We start from the raw sequence: 18135 nt of genomic DNA on the forward strand, positions 1-18135 counted from the left end.
TGACACGCTTCCATTTGTTAAAAATCTCTTGCAATTAGGCACCACTGGCTTTGGGATGGAGTCCTAGATGAATAGCCTTGTCAGGCCAAAAGTGTGTGCTTCAAACACCCGACCTCTGCCAGGGTTTTCAGTCATCAACTTTACCAGCAGGGAGGAAGCCGCTCTGTTCTTTGCTCGGATCCTTGGATCTGCTCCTCCATAATTCAGCATTTGCCCAGCTGCTTTGGAAATCCTGGTTTCCCTTCCCTTTCCTCCCTTCATTTCAGGCCTTCCTCCCCTCATACCTTTGATTCACCTTTGGAAAACTTCTGAAACCTAGGGATTGGCAGGCATTACCCCTGGCTTCTCGTGTTTAGCCTTTGTCTATAAATCTTCATCCTGATGAGCTCAGCTCTTTCAAATTCTGGCTACTAAAAACCTCAAGCAGTTTTGCTCATTAAAACTTAATTTTTCATGGTTATCCTTCAGTCATAATGGAAGGATTATGCCACACGCAGTATTTAGTTATAGAAGGCTATAAACATAGGTACCCTCCAAGGAGAGATTTATCAGGGCTAATGGGACACAGGTTATAGAGGGGGTTTTTTGTTTGTTTGTTTTTTAATAGTGGAAATAGAGTGGCAAGGCCCCTGACCTTGGGTTGAAAACACCTGCGTTTGGATCCTGTACCTACCATTTTCTACCTTTGTGACCTTGGGCAAATCACTTGACTCCTCTGAGCCTTGGTCTCCTTTTCTGTAAAATGAAGTGTTTGGAATGACCTCTAAGTTCTTTGTACCTCTAAATCTATGATTCTGTTACCTCTGTGGTCCCTTTCACAAATAAATCCTATGAACCTAAACTACTTTCAGAAGACCAACAGGAGAATCTGCTTACTTGGGATGGAAATTCTTGCCCTTTCTGGAAGGGAAAGCCTAAGACGTTTCCAAGGCTGTCCCTTTGGCCCATATTTTGGAAACTACGGCTCAAGGAAGCCATTTCTTGTGTTAACTGATTAAAAACCATGCCTCAGTTGTTGGGACCAGAAGCTTTCAGCTGGTCTGGCTGGGCATCCTCTCAGCTGACCCCATGGCCAATGGGGTTACTTATCTTGTCATAGCCATCAGGGCCTGGGCATACGTCTGGAGCTTCACTGTGGCCAGAACGGGGCAGGCGAAGGGCCTTGGCCTAAAAGAGCTGGCCCCACAGTGGGCTGCCTTGTGGACCGTGCTGTGCTAGAGGCCAGATGGTGACCCTGCTTCTGCTCTAGGAATCCTGGTGCTCTCTGGACAAGGCCCTGTTGAGCTTGAGCTGGCCCACTCCCTCTCGTGACACTGGGGACGGTGGCTGTTTGGCCTTCTTACTTTCTCTTATTTACTGTACTTCCAAGAGCAACTGTCCATATAGTTAGTCTCAATGGCCCTGCTGTCATTTGGTGCCATCAGGGAACACTTTTGCTTGAGAAGCAAAGACCCACCATGGCAGAATCAGTCCTGCACATCGTTGGTACCCTTACCCTGTTCCAGGAAGGCTGCTGATCCATCCATTCTGTAGGAGGTGGCGGTCCAGACCCCTGTGCCCTCTCCCTAAGCACCCTTCAGTTCACATGCTTACAGAAGGCACCACCCATTGTACAGATGAAGAAACTGAGGCACAGAAGCAAAGCGACTTGTTCCAGATCTCACAGCTGACAGCCAGAGTTTAGACTTGGGGCCCCTGACTCAAAGTACTTATTTCCACCACATCTGTCCATCTTTACCAGTGAACCTGAGGCCAGAGCAATTGGTCAAGATCACACAGGCAGTAAAGTCTAAGAGCTGCTGCTCCAGCCCACATCACCCAGACTCCCCAACAGAGTGTTTCCTTCCAGCTGTGTCAGTCACCCTGATAGATAATCTTGTCAAAAGACCACTTTATCCCTGTTAAGCTAAAATGCAAGTGGCAGGTTCACAGCTCGGGCTCCACCCTCCAGCAGTGAGCCTCCCGCAGCTCATTTGATCTGACGCCCCACCCAGGCCAGCATCTCCCTTAGGTTCTTAAACTGGCTTGTTTGGAAGCAAGGAGAGAAAGGTAGGATTGATGCTTGGGGAAGCTACCTCAGAGAGATGCTAATTTCCTCCCACTTGACTGTTCTCTCCTTCCCAAGGTCACTGAGTGGGAGGACAGCCTGGGAGGCAGGTGTTTTGCAAAACCCTTGCCAAAGCAACTTGTATTTTTAACTCCCCAAAAGCCTAGTTAAGTCACATTGTGCTGTTCCCAGCACTGCAGGGGGTGTGGGGGGTGGGGGTTCACATCCACCCTTATTAACTGTCGTGCAGGTAAGGATTGAGTCAGCTGCTAAAAGAAGGGTCAAGTCAGAAGCAGACCTGTCTGCCAGTTATGAACGGATAAAAGGATCTTCTGGATCCCAACTGGGATAGAAAAAGAGAAGTGTTTTGTTAAAGGCTAGCAGTCATTCTCTTCTTAAAGGGCAACAAATAGCCCAGACTGGATGTCACTATCATTTTACCATCAGTTCCTTTATTTATAATTTATGTTCTAAAGCTACTGTGGACTGTTACCCCGGAGTCCCTCCTAGGTGGTTTTCCTCTACAGTCTCCTCTTGTACAGCCTCCTTTTGTAAACCCAGCAACTTAATTTATTTGTTTCAAAATGTTGGGCTGATTGTCTCTCTTCAGTAATGTGACAAACGTACTACTACTGCTGCTGCTGCTGCTACTACTACTACTACTACCACCACCACCACCACCACCACCACCACCACTACTACTAATAATAATAATTTGTACAATTCTTGAAGGTTTGCACCTTTTTAAAACCTACATTATCTCATTTGAGCCTCACAACCCTGTGAAGTAGATATTATAGGTATTATTATTCCCATTTTACAGAAGAGGAAACTGACTCACAGAGATTAAGTGATTTGCCCAGGGTCACATAGATAGCAAATATCAGTGGTGGGATTTGTTTCTTTTTTAAATTTTCATTTTCAGTTCCAAATTCTCTCCCTCCCTCCAGTCCCTATCCCACCCATTGAAAAGATAAGCAATATGTTATCAGTTATGCATGTGAAGTCATGCAAAACATTTCCACATTAGCCATGTTGCCAAAAAAAAAAGTGAAAAACCTGTGCTTCAGTCTGTACTCAGTTCATCAGTTCTCTCTCTGGGTGACATTTTTTTCATCATGAGCCCTTCAGAATTGTCGTAGATCATTGTATCGATCAGAGTAAAGTCTTTCACAGTTGATTATTACTACAATGTTGTTACTGTGTTCTGGTCACTTCACTTTCCATTAGTTCATGTAAAGTCTTCTTAGGTTTTTCTGAAATAATGTGGCTTGTCATTTCTTGTAGTACAAGAGTATTCCATCACAATCATATACTACAACTTGTTCAACTGTTCCCCATTTCCCCTCAGTTTCCAGTTCTTTGCCACCACAAAAAGAGCTGCTATAAATATTTTTGTACATATGGGTCCTTTTTCTGTGATCTCTTTGGGGTACAGACCTCATGGTGAAATTGATGGGTACTGATGGATATTGATGCGCAGTTTTACAGCTCTTTGGGCGTGGTTCCACATTTGTTCTCCAGAATGGTTAGACCAGTTCACCACTCTACCAACAATGCATTAATGTCGCTATTTTTCTACATCCCCTCTAGCGTTTGTCATTTTCCTTTTTATTCTATTAGCCAATCTAGTAGGTCTGAGATGGTACCTCCAGAGTTGTTTTAATTTCCATGTTTCTAATCAATAGTGATTTATAGCATTTTTTTTTTCATATGACTATAGACAACTTTGGTTTTTTCTTCTGAAAAATGCCTGTTCATATCTTTTGACCATTTATCAATTGGGAAATGGGTTCTTATCTTTATAAATTTAGCTCAGTTCCCTCTATGTTGGAGAAATAAAACCTTTATCAGGAAAACTTGCTGTAGAATATTTTTCCTGGTTTTCTGCTTCTAGTTTTGTTTATGCAAAACTTGTTTAATTTAATATAATCAAAATCAGCCATTTTACCTCTCCTGATTGTCTCTATCTCTTGTTTAGTCATAAACTCTTCCCTTATCCATAGGTAATTTTTTTCCAGGTTCCCCTAATTTGCTTATGATACTCACCCATTATGTCTAAATCAAGAACCCATTTTGACTTCATCTTGGTATATAGGGTGAGGTGTTGGTGCATTTCTTATTTCTGCCAAAATGCTTTCCAGTTTTCCAGCCGTTTTTTGTCAAATAGTGAGTTCTTGCCCCAACTGTTTGGAACTTTGTATTGACCAAACACTAAGTTCCTGTGGTCATTTCCTGCTGTATATTTGGTACCTAATGTATTCCATTTATTGACCACTCACCAGAACCAGATTGTTTGGATGATTACTGATTTATAATAGAGCTTGAGACCTGGTACAGCTAGGCTGCCTTCCTTCACTTTTTCAGCAGTAGGATTTGAACCCAACTCTTCCAGACTCAAAAATCCAATGCTTGCTACATCATGCTTCCTCTTCTAGAGGTATAGAAATGAACTTGTTTTCCATAACCTACCAGCAGATGAGGGGAGGGAGCCAGAGGGTAGAGATGTGACCTCAACTGGGCAGCCACCATATGGGAAACCTAGCACGTGTCCACACCTAATTATTTGTCCACTGACTTCTTCACTAGTGAGCTCTGAGGATTGCTCAGGCTCCTTCCAATATTCAATCTAATGTTTTCTTTTGTCTGTTTCTTTTTAGTGACTATGCCTCAGCGCCGTGTGTATATTAGATAGGAAATGGGTGAAAAACAAACGTTGGATCTGTCTTTTGTCTTGATGTGTGTTTCAGAATGAGTGTAACATCTGCCATCTTTCAGTTCCGTTCCCTGGGCAGGGGCTGGATTTGATCATCCCACTAGCCTCAGTTTCTGTGCTATAGATCCAACATACCCCCATGCTCATCAGGGCCTTTTGACTAATGAAGCATAAAGAGGGACAGAGTAGTTAACGAAACCATTTCAGAGGCGTCTCTTTAGCCTAGAATGCACAGACTGGCCAACAGATGGTCGAAGCCTTTCTGAAAGCAGTACCTGGAGCGATGACCTATAGCTTATTTATTAGTCAAAACACAGCAGCACAACTAGACCACGGGGAACCCCTACCAAAATTAACCTCTCCCTTTTTGGTAGCCAATTTTCCACAAACTAATAGGCAACTCTAATGACTTCCCAAGTCATCCAAATGACCAGAAACAGAATTCCATACAAATAACTCACCAGGAGGAAAGGAAAAGAACACAAGAAAATTTCACAGCACATGTTCCGGTAGCAATGAACACTTACTCTGGCCAATCTGAAGACACCCCATGGGCTCTGGTCATTCGGTGATTCTGAAAATCCTATCTTGTTTTGAGCACATGGACAAAACTCTAGATGAATCAATCTTACCTTAATTAGCCATGCAAATTGCCACTGGCCTAGGGCCCTGAAGAGATTAGGCTGGGCTTTAAATTATTCAGGCAAGGAATAATGTCTTTAGGTTGCTGGGAACAAATAAGGCTGCTCACTTATGACACATGTAGGATCTCCTTGACCCTAGCAGGGAAGGGGAAGAATGGGTGGAACACAAAGAAAGCCTCAAGTCAGGAAAATAGTACCCCATCAAAAAGGTGGACCAGGGGAAGATATAGGCAGTAGTTATACAATACAGCGTCAACACAGAGCTAGGGGTGCTCTAGTGAATTTCTCCATCGGTGATCAGGAAGCCAGGGTGGTTTGGGGAAAGGATTCAAAGGTAGCCCTCTAGACGATGGGAGTTTCTTAGCAGCTGATGCCGTATGGGAAACCCCCCTACCCCAGATAATCCTACTGGTTATGTTTATATAGCTTCCTCCCCATAAATTAGGGACTGGATTAAAGCCAATGGGCAGTAATGGAGATCAGCTAGGTCCCTGGTAGCCTCTCAATAAGAGGGGTTTGTCTGGATGGACAAGAACTATACATGTGAAAAACAGGTTCGTGTTTTAAGTTGGATGGTGTTTGCTGAGTGTAAAAATGGAAATTTCTGCAAAATGGAAAGAAAAACACATGAATATCTACTGGGTGATTGTGATGAAAATGCTTTGCACACTCTAAGGTGCTGAGTGCAAATTTCAAATCACCTAGCAGCATACTTGTCTTTTTAAAGGCAAGAATGGGGAGGTCACAGAGCTTCCTGGCAGCATTGGGCCACCTGAGATGAGGCAGGGTTGGTCAAGATTATTACAGTAGCTGCTCAACACCCATCCAAGGTGTTCCTAACTTCGTTCAGTCTTTTGGCTGCACATGAGAACTCAGTTTTCCAGTCCCATTTCCAAGTCCTGGAATATTATTTATTTCTGAATTTTGTTAACGATACTGCAGTAGAAAGAAGTTTCTGAGAATGTGAGTGTTTGAGCCCTAGAATAAATTATCAGTTTCTGTGAAATGTATCGGGGACTTGGACTAGGGAGCATTGGAAAGCAGCCAGGTGGGACAGGTGCTAGAGTGCTGGCTTGAGTTTCAGTCCTACTGTGTGACCCTGGGCAAGTCACTTAACCTCTGTCTGCCTTAGTTTCCTCATCTGTAAAATAGGGATAATAATAGCATCTCCCTCCCAGAGTTGTTGTGAGGATCAAATGAGGTAATGTATGTAAAGTGCTTTGGAAGCCCTTTGCTGTGTAAATACTAGGTCAATAAAAGCCCTGGCCTAGAGTCAGGAGGACCTAGGTTCAAATCTAGCCTCGGACACTAGTCATGTGACCTTGGGCAAGTCACTTAACCTCTGCTTCAGTTTCCTCATCTGTAAAATATGGATAATAATTGCACAGTTGTGAGGATCGACTACAATAGTATTTGCAAAGCACTCAGCATAGGGCCTGGCACATTTTTGCTTGTCTTTTTTCAGTCGTATACAACTCTTCATGACCCCATTTGGGGTTTTCTCGGCAAAAATACTGGAGTGGTTTGCCATTTCCTTCTCCAGCTCATTTTACAGATGAGGAAACTGAGGCAAACAGAGTTAATGACTTATCCAGGGTCACCCAGCTAGTAAATATCTGAGGCCGGATTTGAGTCTTCCTGACTACAGTCCCAGCACTCTGCCCACAGGGCACAGTTAGTGCTGGATGAATGGAAAATTAGCTACATCCATTAGATTGCAAGCTCCTTGAAGGCAGGGACTGGTTTTTTTTGCCTCTTATTGTATCCCCAATGCTTAGCACAGTGCCTGGCATATAGTAGGCACTTAATAAATGCTGATTGATTGATTATATCACTTGAACACCACATTGGGAAAAGGAGTTAAGTAAATACCTCCCTGAAGCACATCTCCCCTGGAGTAAGGTTCCCCAGACCAAACCTTTTTGTATGACTAAGGTACCATTGATTTCCCATGAAGAGTATCTGAGTGAGGGAAACAGAGGTCAGACAGAGGAATTCAGCCAGATCCTCAGAACGCAGGGCTGCTTGTGGACTTGGAGAGAGGCCTCTGTGACCAAGTGGCCTTTAGAGGAGGCTAGGGGCCAGGGACAGATGGAAAGTCAGTAGACACTCTCTCTCTCCTCATTCTCATCTCATTCTCCCCCCCCTCTCATTCTCTCTCTCTCTCTCTCTCTCTCTCTCTCTCTCTCTCTCTCTCTCTCTCTCTCTCTTATATATATATATATATATATATATATATATATATGTATATATATGTATATACATATATACATATATGTATATATATGTATATATATGTATATACATATATGTATATATATATGTATATATATATGTATATATGCATGTATGTATATGTACATATATCGATAGATAAGGCTTTCCCAGCCTTACTTGGAGCTGGATAGACACCTGCAGGCCTCACTATTTGTACAGCCCCAAAGGGAAAGAAGTGTTGGAGGATTAAAAAACCCTTAGGAACATGGGGGGGGGTTAATTGAATAAGGTGAAATTTATAAGGGAGACATAAAAAAAAGGAAATCTCATACTTGGGTTCACACGTGTCCTGGGGAGCTATCCCTTCACTGATGTTCAGCTATGTCCGATTCTTCCTGACCCCATTTAGGGTTTTCTTGGCAAAGATACTGGAGTGGTTTGCCATTTCCTTCTCCAGTAGATTAAGGCAAATAGGATCAAGTGACTTGCCCCGGGTCACATAGCTAGAGTGTCTGAGACTGGATTTGAACTCAGGTCTTCTGACTCCAGGCCCAGCACTCTATCCAGAGCCACCTAGCAGCCTCCTTTCATTACTATTTAGTTCAGATGATTGTATAAGCCCCAAGGGATTGTGGGATCCACCAGGGGAGAAGGTTGCTTGATGCCTTCTGAAAGGAGGTACAAAGTTTTCCTAATCGTTAAGGAGCTTGAGTATGAACCCCACTTTGTTTTGTCAGATTCAAGAACTATCCAATGTCTTGTTAACCTTAATGCTTGCATGGGACTTGGCATAGACTTGAAGAAAGATGTGTGCCAAGCTGGGTTGGGCTAAGGGGCCTCTGAGGACTCTTCCAGTTCTTAGATTCTGTTATTCTGTGAACAGACATGAAGGCCACATTCATTAACAAAACCTAATTTATTAGAGATAAAAAGTCAGTCAAGTCTCACACACCATCCATTCTGTATAGGAAAACAATAGAAGCACGTAAGCAAGTTGATCGTAGACATGTCAGTAGCAAAAAAACCACATTCATTTGGGACCAACAGCCTTGATGAGCTGCTCCAGGGCACCATCGGTATCTTGGCCCTTTGCAGAGGAGGCAGGCAGAGGTCAATGGCAAAGGGCAATGGTCTCCATATTGAGGAAGCGGACGTGCATCTTGGTCTCTATGTCTATCCCCTGCCAGATCTGGAATGGGATGAGAGGACGCCATTAAAGAGACATTGCCAAGACTCCTTCAGGGAAGCGGTTCATTGCCTGCTGACTGGTCCATATTTTCTTCCCTCTCTCTGCAGCACTGACCCTCATCCGGGTCTGAAAATCTCTGAGCAGGTAAAAAGTGACTAATGACAATCAGTCACTTATGTCTATACCACAGATATCAATTGAGGAGTGGGGGTTAGAAAATTCATTCTGTTTTCTTAGGGGTTAATTTTGGCTATGGCATTCATGTTCTCTTCTAGCCTAGAGGCTTCTTAGGTGGTACAGGAGATAGAGCGCTGGGCCTGGAGTTAGGAAGACCTGAGTTCAAATCTGGTCCCAGACACTTATCAGCTGTGTGATGCTAGGCAAGTCACACCATCTTTACCTACCTTAGTTTCCTCACCTGTAAAATGGGATGATAATGATAGTGCCCACCTCCCAGGGTTGTTGTGAGAATCAAATGAAATGATATTTGTAAAGACAATACTTGGAACCTAATGGGTGCTTAATAAATGCTTGTCTCTTACCTCTTTTTTCAAGATTATCAAATTACAACACAAAATGCCAAGTTATTAAGCATTGAGATGAGGCTCTAGGCTTAGGACTGTGTAATTAATAATTAATGACCTATAGCTCCTCTTTCCCTAAGACAGAGCAAACACTTTCATAATGACCACGTTCCTTGTCTTTAAAATACACCTGGGAAAGGGTAAATACTATACTGCTTTTCACAAAGTAAGACAGTGAGGTCCTGGAAAGGTGAGTGCAAGCCAAATATCTGACTAGGGCTAGAACCTCAGCCGAGTTGAATTCTAATCAAGCATTCTGTCCTTTAGACTTCTCTGTTTCTGTCTCCCTCCCTGTTTGTCTCTCTGTCTCTGTCTCTCCTCCCCCTCACATTTTCTCTGGCTCCCTTTTCTCCCATTGGACCCCAACTATTAATAGAGAGGATGGCCATGTGAAGGGCAGACAGCTGCTGAGCATTTCTGAACTGAGCACTTTTCAACCTTACAAGTGACCACTTCTCTGACCATGTCAGACATTGTATCAGGGTAGCGAGGAGGCCAGAAATGGGGAGAGGTTCCAAAGCTTCGGCATCTCCCTCCCTCCCACAGCCACACTCACCCCAGAAGGCAGAGAGGACAATCACAGACTAGAATACCAGCCACAGGCTCTAATTAAAAACCCCCTTCCTTATAGCTCTAGGGCTCCCCCAAAGTGGGCCTCCTCTCCTCCAGTAGCACCCACCTTTAGAAAGTCGTCAAAGGTGATTCCCTCGTACACTTGATCTGGTTGCTAGGGATGAAACAAACAAAAAGTGAGTGGACACTGGGGACAGCCCTCAGGGAGAGGCAGGGATGGCAACGTCCGCCCCCTGTCCGTAACCAGCCCAGTCCGCCCCTCCTGTCCTTCATATCAGGAGTCTCTGAGGACAGAAGGGGGTGGGAGAGCCAAAGAGACACAGAGTTCCTTCCCCACCACCAGATTTTAAGGAAACTAGCTGGTGAGGGGAAGAGCTGATGAGAAGGAGGAGGAAAATGACTCAACTGGACATATGGTCCAGCTGACGGTGAGCCAGCAGAGAGATTTCATTTCACAGAGGAGCCCTTTGTGAGTGTGTTTGCATATATGTATATGCATATGTCATATACATATATATACGGTTTACCCTGCTTGCCTCAGTTTCCTCACCTGTAAAATGAGCTGGAGAAGGAAAGGGCAAATCTCTCCGGTATCTTTGCCAAGAAAACCCCAATGAGGTCACGAGGCGTAGGACACAACTGAAATGACTAAACAACAAATATGCATGTGTTTGTGTGTATATGCATGTGCATGTAACTATGTTTGAATGTACATGTGTTTGTATATATACATATGCATGTGTTTCTGCATATGGTCTATATGTGTGTATTTGTGCATCGTTTGTGTGTGCACATGAGTATGCGCATATGTTTTATATGTGCGTGTGTGTACATGCGTTTGTGTATATGTCACTGTGTCATATACATGTGTGTATTATGTATAAGTGGGTACACTTATTTATATATACATGTATTGTATACATGTGCGTTGTGGATTATATGTATGTGTGTAGGTACATATATGTGTGAGTGCAGGCATAGACAGCATTGGGGAGGAGAGGTTCTGGATCCGTAATTTCATTTCTGGGGGGCGCTCCTGGCGTGGACTGATTTAGCTTTAGAAATTCACCCAGCACACTGAGAGTTGAACTGACTTTCTTGCGAGTCGCACGACTGATCAGGTGTCAGAGGCGAAATCTGAACCCAGATCTTCTTGACTGAAGGCCAAGCTGTCCATTAACATTCAGAACATCCTATTCCCAGGGAATTCTGCTGGAGAGGCCCAGATGATTCAGAGCTATGTCTCTCCTCTCCTCTTGCTCTGTCATCTCACAAATCCTACTATGTGTTTGCACTTATACAAAATACTTACTGCACATACATACATGTGTATACATGTAAACTAGAGGTAACACATCTCTCATGGAAACCTTTTCTGTAGCATTTGCCTTCTACGTTGTGTAGGCTTGTGCTTGCCCCGCTCTTTGGAGCGTGATGCAGATGTGTCTGCACGTAGAGACTCCATGGATCCATGATTCTGTTGGCACATTAGCTTCTTTTTACATATTGGTTTTCCCCATTGGAATGGAAGCCCCTTGAAGGCAGGAATGGCTTTCTTTTGCTTGTATTTGCATTCCCAGCACTTAGCACAGTGCCTGGCATATAGCAAATGCTTGTTGCCACCCTGCAGGCCAGGATGGAGAATCTTTCCACCAAGGCAGATTGCAACTGCATTCATGGTCCATCCATGTGAGCTGCTGTGGGCAAAATAACCGTGACCATGTGGCCAACTTATGTTGAGCTTCCCTGAAACCAACTACGATAGTTCTCAGACAAAAGATTCATAGGGATCTCAGACAGCATCCATTACCTCCTGCACCTGACCAGGAATTTTTGCAATGTATCCCATCTATCACCCAGCCTTTGCTTGAAGACCTTCAGTGAGGGAGAACCCAGCTCCCTTTGCATCGTGCCGAAGTCCGCCTCTGTCCTTTCCACTCATTGTTCCTGGCTCCATTCTCTGGGGTCTCTTCCCTAGCATAGCCCTTCAGATACTGGAAGAAGGCTTCCATTTCCCCCCTAAGTCTTCTCTTCTCCGTGTTCTCCTCAGCAAACCCTCAGATCACGTGGTCTTGGCAAGAGGTCACTGTCCTGGTCAGTCTCTTCTGGATGTGATGCAGGTTCTCAAGGTCCCTTAAAATATGGCACCCCAAAATGAACACAATACTCCACATGTGATCTGACCAATGCTGAGCCATTCCTGAACGGGGCTATCACCCCTCTAATCCTGGATGCTAAGCCTATCTTAAATCAACCCAAGATACCAAGGCTACCATCTCACACTATTGACACCTACTGGGTTTGCCGTCATCGAAAGGTCTCAGATCTTTTTCAAAGGAGCTTCCAGCCATGTTTTCCTCCATCTCATAATTTTGAAGTTGACTTTTTTTTTACCCTGAATGTAAGACTTCATAAATTAGATTTCATCATCTTAATTATGGACCATATTTCTAGCCCATTAAGATGTCTTTGGATACTATCATACAAGGCATTCTCTGAGCCTTCCTGCTTTGTGTTATCTGCAATTTTGATAAACATGTCATCTATGTCTTTATCCCCGCCATTGATAAGATGGTTGAACAACATAAGGTTAAAGACAGATGTTTGGGGCTAACCATTGAATAATAACCCCCATCAAACAGCAACCACGTATGTACGGCTTTAAAGTCTACAAAGCACTTTACAAATATTACCTCATTTGATTCTCACAATGACCCTGGTAGGCAGGTGCTATTATTATCCCATTTTACAGATGAAGAAACTGAGGCACACAGAAGTCAGGCGTCTTCCCCAGGATCACAGCTAGTAACTGTCCAGCACTCTATCCATTGGGTCACTTAGCTGCCTACTCTACTTTGGGTCTAGCCATTCCGTAAGTTTTGAATTTGCCTAACAGTTCTATGACCTGTCACACCTCCAGATGTACAGTCCATTGCTAGCCCCACACTTGAAGCCTTTCCAAGCTTGGCTGCGATCTGCCAAAATGTGTGTTCCCTGGCATAGCTTTCGAGTACCCAGGGTCACCACACCATGAGGAGGCATTGGAGGGGATGACCTTAGCGAAGATGGAGCAATATTGGGAAAATGAACAGAGAACACACACACACACACACAATCACTTCAGCAGCCACTAAAATGTGTCTATGGATTTTATGTTGTTCAGCAGCTGCCAACAATTTTACTAGGGGAAATTAAGAATGCTGTCACCAATTGAAACTGAAGTAGGATTGGGAGTAATTTAAGGAGGGAAAGTATAATTAAATCAAATGGGAGTTTGGCTCAGTATGGAAGCAAGCCGGGCATCCTGGGCCCTCGTGACCAGCGCTGTGGGTCTCTGTGCTGCTGTCATTTAATTTGCTGAATGTACCAGATTTCCACCTAGCCAGAAGCCTCCCTTAGGACCAAAAGACCAGCCTGAAAAAGACGAGTAAATAAAATGACCCCAAGCTTCCCTCTCCAGGGACAGCCCCAGTGCCTGAGATCAGGTGCTGCAGCTGGCAATCTGTCTACCAGTTTCAGTAATTAATTAGAAGACACACACATAAGCTTTTCTCAGCTGAAAGACCTCTCCACTCCACTCAGGATGCTGCAAGGAAGACAAACGTTTCGTGAATCAAGCTATCAATGTGAAGATCTCATTTTTTTTAAGCTAGGCAATGGGGTTAAGTGACTTGCCCAGGGTCACACAGCTAGTAAATGTCAAGTGTCTGAGGCCAGATTTGAACTCAGGTCCTCCTGACTCCAGGGCTGGTGCTCTATCCACTGTACCACCTAGCTGCCACTAAAATGATCAAACATATTTGGATTTTTTGTTTGTTTGCTTTGTTTGTGAGGCAATTGGGGTTAAGTGACTTGCCCAGAGTCATACATCTAGTGAGTATTGTGTGTCTGAGGCTGGATTTGAACTCAGGTCCTGCTGACTCTAAGGCCAGTGCTCTATCCATTGTGCCACCTAGCTGCCCCAAGATCTCATCTTTTACTCTGCTTAAGGGTGGCAACCAACCTTCGTTGGCTAATCTTTCAGTACTCAGATGACCGGCCACGGTTAGGTTGGATACTTGAACCCAGGACAAAATCAGCACAGATCAGAGTGAGCTCCATGGCTGATGCTGAGGCTTTCATCTCTCCCCCTTTAAATGAATAGGACATGGGGGAATACAGCTAACGGCCATTAGTTGGCCCAGTGGAGAGAACATTGGGCCTGGAGTCAGAAAGACCTGAGTTCAAATCCAGCTTCAGACACTTACTAGCTGTCTGACCCTAGGTAAGTCACTTAACCTCTGACTGCCTCATTTCCCTCTTCTGTAGAAAGGGGATAATAAAAGCACCTACTGGGGCAGCTAAGTGGCACAGTGAATACAGAACCAGCCCTGGAGTCAGAAGGACCTGAGTTCAAATCTGGCTTCAGACACTTGACACTTACTAGCTGTGTGACCCTAGGCAAGTCACTTAACCCCGATTGCACACACACACACACACACACACACACACACACACATACACAAAAGGCACCTCCCTTCCAGGGTTGTTGTGAGGATCAAAAGAAATAACTGTAAAGTGTTTTTCAAACCCTAAATGTGTAATATAAATGCTAGTTATTTATTATCATTATTATAGATGTTCAGTTGTGTCTGACTCTTCATGACCCCATTTGGTGTATTCTTAGCAAAGATGTTGGAGTGGTTTGCCATTTCCTTCCTCAGCTTATTTTACAGATGAGGAAACTGAGGCAAGTAGGGTGAAGTGACTTGCCCAGGGTCACACAGCTAGTAAGTGTCTGAGGCTGGATTTGAACTCAGGGAGATGAGTCCTCCTGACTTTAGGGCCAGAGCTCTATGCACAATGGCGCCTGTAGTTGTCCCCAAACTCAGGCGTCTTAAAATCACTTAGTCACTACCCAGGAGGGAAGAAGCCAGGCACAGTTGAAGTCTTTTTGTAGCTAGAGCTTTGAAAGGTAAGCTTGCTCCATTTCACCACATGCCAGGAGCTGGGCCCACTCTGCCCAGGGGGCGGATTTTGGAAAGCCTGACTCACCAGAGCCTGGGTCCTCTCTCTTTGTGGTTTTCACAGAGTTTCCCAGCTTCTTCTCCATCATCAACACTGCCCTCCCTCTGAGCACCCTCCAGTGTTTGCTCGAGTGTGGGAACAAAACCTCAGAGTTGGAAGGGACAGCAAAAGCCACCCGGCCCTACCCTTCCACCCTCCCTCACTCAAATCAAAGTCAATTGCAAGTCATGTCATCATCTCCCTGATGTCATGGTCCCCTTTGAGAATGAAGAACAAACCACGCACGCGGACGTGCGCGTACACACACACACACACACACACACACACACCCCACCCTTATCTGAACAAGAATCCCTTCTCCATCATCCTTTATCATTCCCTACCAGGGGTCATAGTCCCTGCTTATAGGTCTCCATTGATGAAACCTCCTGTTTTATCTCCCCTGTTAGAATAGGAGCTCCTTCCTTCCTTCCTTCCTTCCTTCCTTCCTTCCTTCCTTCCTTCCTTCCTTCCTTCCTTCCTTCCTTCCTTCTGTCCTTCCCCTCCTTCCTTCCTTCCTTCCTTCTTTCCTTCTTTCTCTTCTTTTCCTTTCTTTCCCTTCCTCCCTTCTTTTTCCTCCTTCATTCCTTCCTTCCATTTCTGAACTACAAATGGAATCCAGGCCTAATGCCAAGCCCTGCCCAGTGCTGATACTCTGAGCTGAACACCCATCTTCTTGCCCCAGGAAAGCTCACCATTTGTCCTACACAGACACTAGCAGCCTCCATCATGGCTCCATCAGCAATGGATCTGGCTGACTCCTTTTCAATGTGGGGGTTTCCAGAAAGCAGTTCCTCTACCACCTACCAAGGCAGAGACAGATTCGAGTGACATCTGAGTCAATGTATGGAGGCCTCCTGAAAGGCAAAGGGGGAGGCCGAGGTGGGGAGCATACTTTACATTTCGATATTCTTCCAAGGTGATCCGTCCATCACTGTCAGAGTCGTACATGTGAAAGAGAACTAGGGAAGGAGAGAGCGAGAGCGAGAGTGAGAGCGAGAGCGAGAGCGAGAGAGAGAGAGAGAGAGAGAGAGAGAGAGAGAGAGAGAGAGAGAGAGAGAGAGAGAATGAGATTCAGTCATGTCAAGACTTCCTGCCTGGGTATGGCAGTACAAATACTTTTGTTTACTGGGTTAGCTCCCAAAGCATCAGGTCCACACAGAAGAAGGCAGAAAAGAGCTATGTCTCCAATCTCTCCCTGCTTGACTCTTGAACTAGCAGCCTTCCCTCCTCTTCTAAAATCAACCCAGCTGAGAGAAAGAAAACCCGAAAGCCAAATCAGAAAGCTAAAGCTCACTATAGAAATGGATTGGGGTACATTATGCTGTGGCCACCTCTGGATTATTTGCATTGTCATCTGTCCATTACAAGTATTTGTCAAAGAGGAAGGCACTGGGGATTCTGGCCGGCATTGTCCTTCACTCTTTCGCCTACATTTGCCTATATCCTCTGTGGCTATGAAAGTCACCGCCCCACAAGGCAGCCCTTCCATCATTGCATGTTCTGATTATCAGGTTATTCTTCTGTAGGTTGAGGCCAGGTCAGTCTTCCTGTTATATCCACTTATTCTGTCCTCTGGAATTATATTTGTTTCTGTTCATTCATTTTTGTCATGTCTGACTTTTTTTTTTGGGGGGGGCTAGGCAATGGGGTTAAGTGACTTGCCCAGGGTCACACAGCTAGTAGTGTCTGACTTTTTGTGACCCTATTTAGGATTTTCTTGGCAAAGATACTGGAGTGGTTTGCAATTTTCTTCTCCAGCTCATTTGATGTATGAGGAAACTGAGGCAAACAGGGTAAAGTGACTTGCCCAGAGTCACACAACAGTCTGAGGCTGGATTTGAACTCAGGTCTTTCTGACTCCACAATTGATGCTTTATCCACTGAACCGCCCTAGCTACTTCTAGAATTATATAAAATCAATCTAATCCAGTCCATCTGGAATCATAAAATTTTAGGAATGGAAAGTGACCTAATCCTACCTTCACTTGATGCATAAATCCTGTCTATAATATCCCAAATAAGTGGCTGTCCCACTTCTCTGATCCACTGATGAGGAACCCTTTATCTCATGAAGCAACGTTTTCCATTTTTGAACAGCTAATCTTTAAGGAAGTTGCCTCATTTGACTAAAATTTGCTTACCTGTAATTCCCATCCTTTGGTCCTAATTCTGTCCTCTGGGGCCAAGCAGAATAAGCCAGATTTCACAGTGTTTACATATTTGAAGACAGCAAAGACAGCAATGTGGCTTAGAGAAAAGAGTACCAACTCTGGCTTCAGAAAACTCAGGTTCAAATCCCATCACTCACAATTACCACCTGTGTGATCTTAGGTCATAATCTCCCTGGCCTTCATTTCCTCATCTATAAAATGGCTAGCTAGATCTCTTCCAGCTCTAGAGCAATGATTCTTCTTGGTTCCTCCATCCTCTGGTGGCCCTTTTGTATATGTCCCCGTTTGTCAACATCCCTCTTAAAATGTGGCCTGCAGAGCAGAATGTAGTGTTCCCATGTAGTCTGATAGCCCAATATGTGGTGGGACTATCACCTCCCTTTATCCTGGGCACGTAGTTTTGTTCATGTAGCCTGGGACTGTAATAGCTTTTGGGCAGTGATATATTGGTAACTCTTACTAAGGCATTCTCTCTGGCTCTAGCCCATGCCTGCAGTGTTCTCTCTCCACTGCTTTGACTATTGACCCCCCTTGGCTTCCTATAAGTCTCAACCGCGATACCATCTTCTACAGGAAGCCTTTCCCACCCCCTCCTAATATTAGCGTCTTTTCTCTCTAAATTATTTCTTGTTTATGTCACTAATGTGAAAATATGTTTAATAGGAATGTAAATGTATAGCCTATATCAGATTGTGCGCCATCTTAGGGAGGATGGTGGGGAGGAAGAGGGAGAAAAATTTTAAACTCAAAAGCATATGGAAGTGATTGTTGATAAATCAAAATAAATTAATTTTTTTTAAAAAAATAAAAAAAATAAATTATTTCCTGGTTATCCTGTATATAACTTGTTGGTACCTGTATGTTTGTTGTTATCTCCCCCATTAGATGGTAAGCTCCTTGAAGGCAGGGCATGTCTTTTGCCTCTTTTTGTATCCCCAGAGCTTA

General features: G+C 44.3%; 1 protein-coding gene across 3 annotated transcripts in view; it reads right to left on the minus strand.

The window, feature by feature from the left end:
• Nucleotides 1-8521: 8521 nt before the first annotated feature.
• Nucleotides 8522-18135, minus strand: part of TESC (tescalcin) — a 61226-nt gene continuing 51612 nt past the window's right edge. For 2 of the 3 annotated variants that reach the window (XM_021008005.2, XM_021008002.2), the window contains 4 exons: nucleotides 15917-15978; nucleotides 15712-15819; nucleotides 10077-10124; nucleotides 8522-8813 (listed from right to left, as the gene is read on the minus strand). In XM_021008005.2, coding sequence (XP_020863664.1) covers nucleotides 8736-8813; nucleotides 10077-10124; nucleotides 15712-15819; nucleotides 15917-15978 — 296 coding nt within the window. In that variant the 3' untranslated portion in view covers nucleotides 8522-8735. The remainder of the gene's footprint in view (nucleotides 8814-10076; nucleotides 10125-15711; nucleotides 15820-15916; nucleotides 15979-18135) is intronic. The other variant, XM_021008003.2, reaches the window with a different exon arrangement.

The sequence above is a fragment of the Phascolarctos cinereus genome, unplaced genomic scaffold (genome assembly GCF_003287225.1).
Source record: "Phascolarctos cinereus isolate Bilbo 61053 unplaced genomic scaffold, phaCin_HiC Scaffold_4;HRSCAF=312, whole genome shotgun sequence".
NCBI classification, from domain to species: domain Eukaryota; kingdom Metazoa; phylum Chordata; class Mammalia; order Diprotodontia; family Phascolarctidae; genus Phascolarctos; species Phascolarctos cinereus.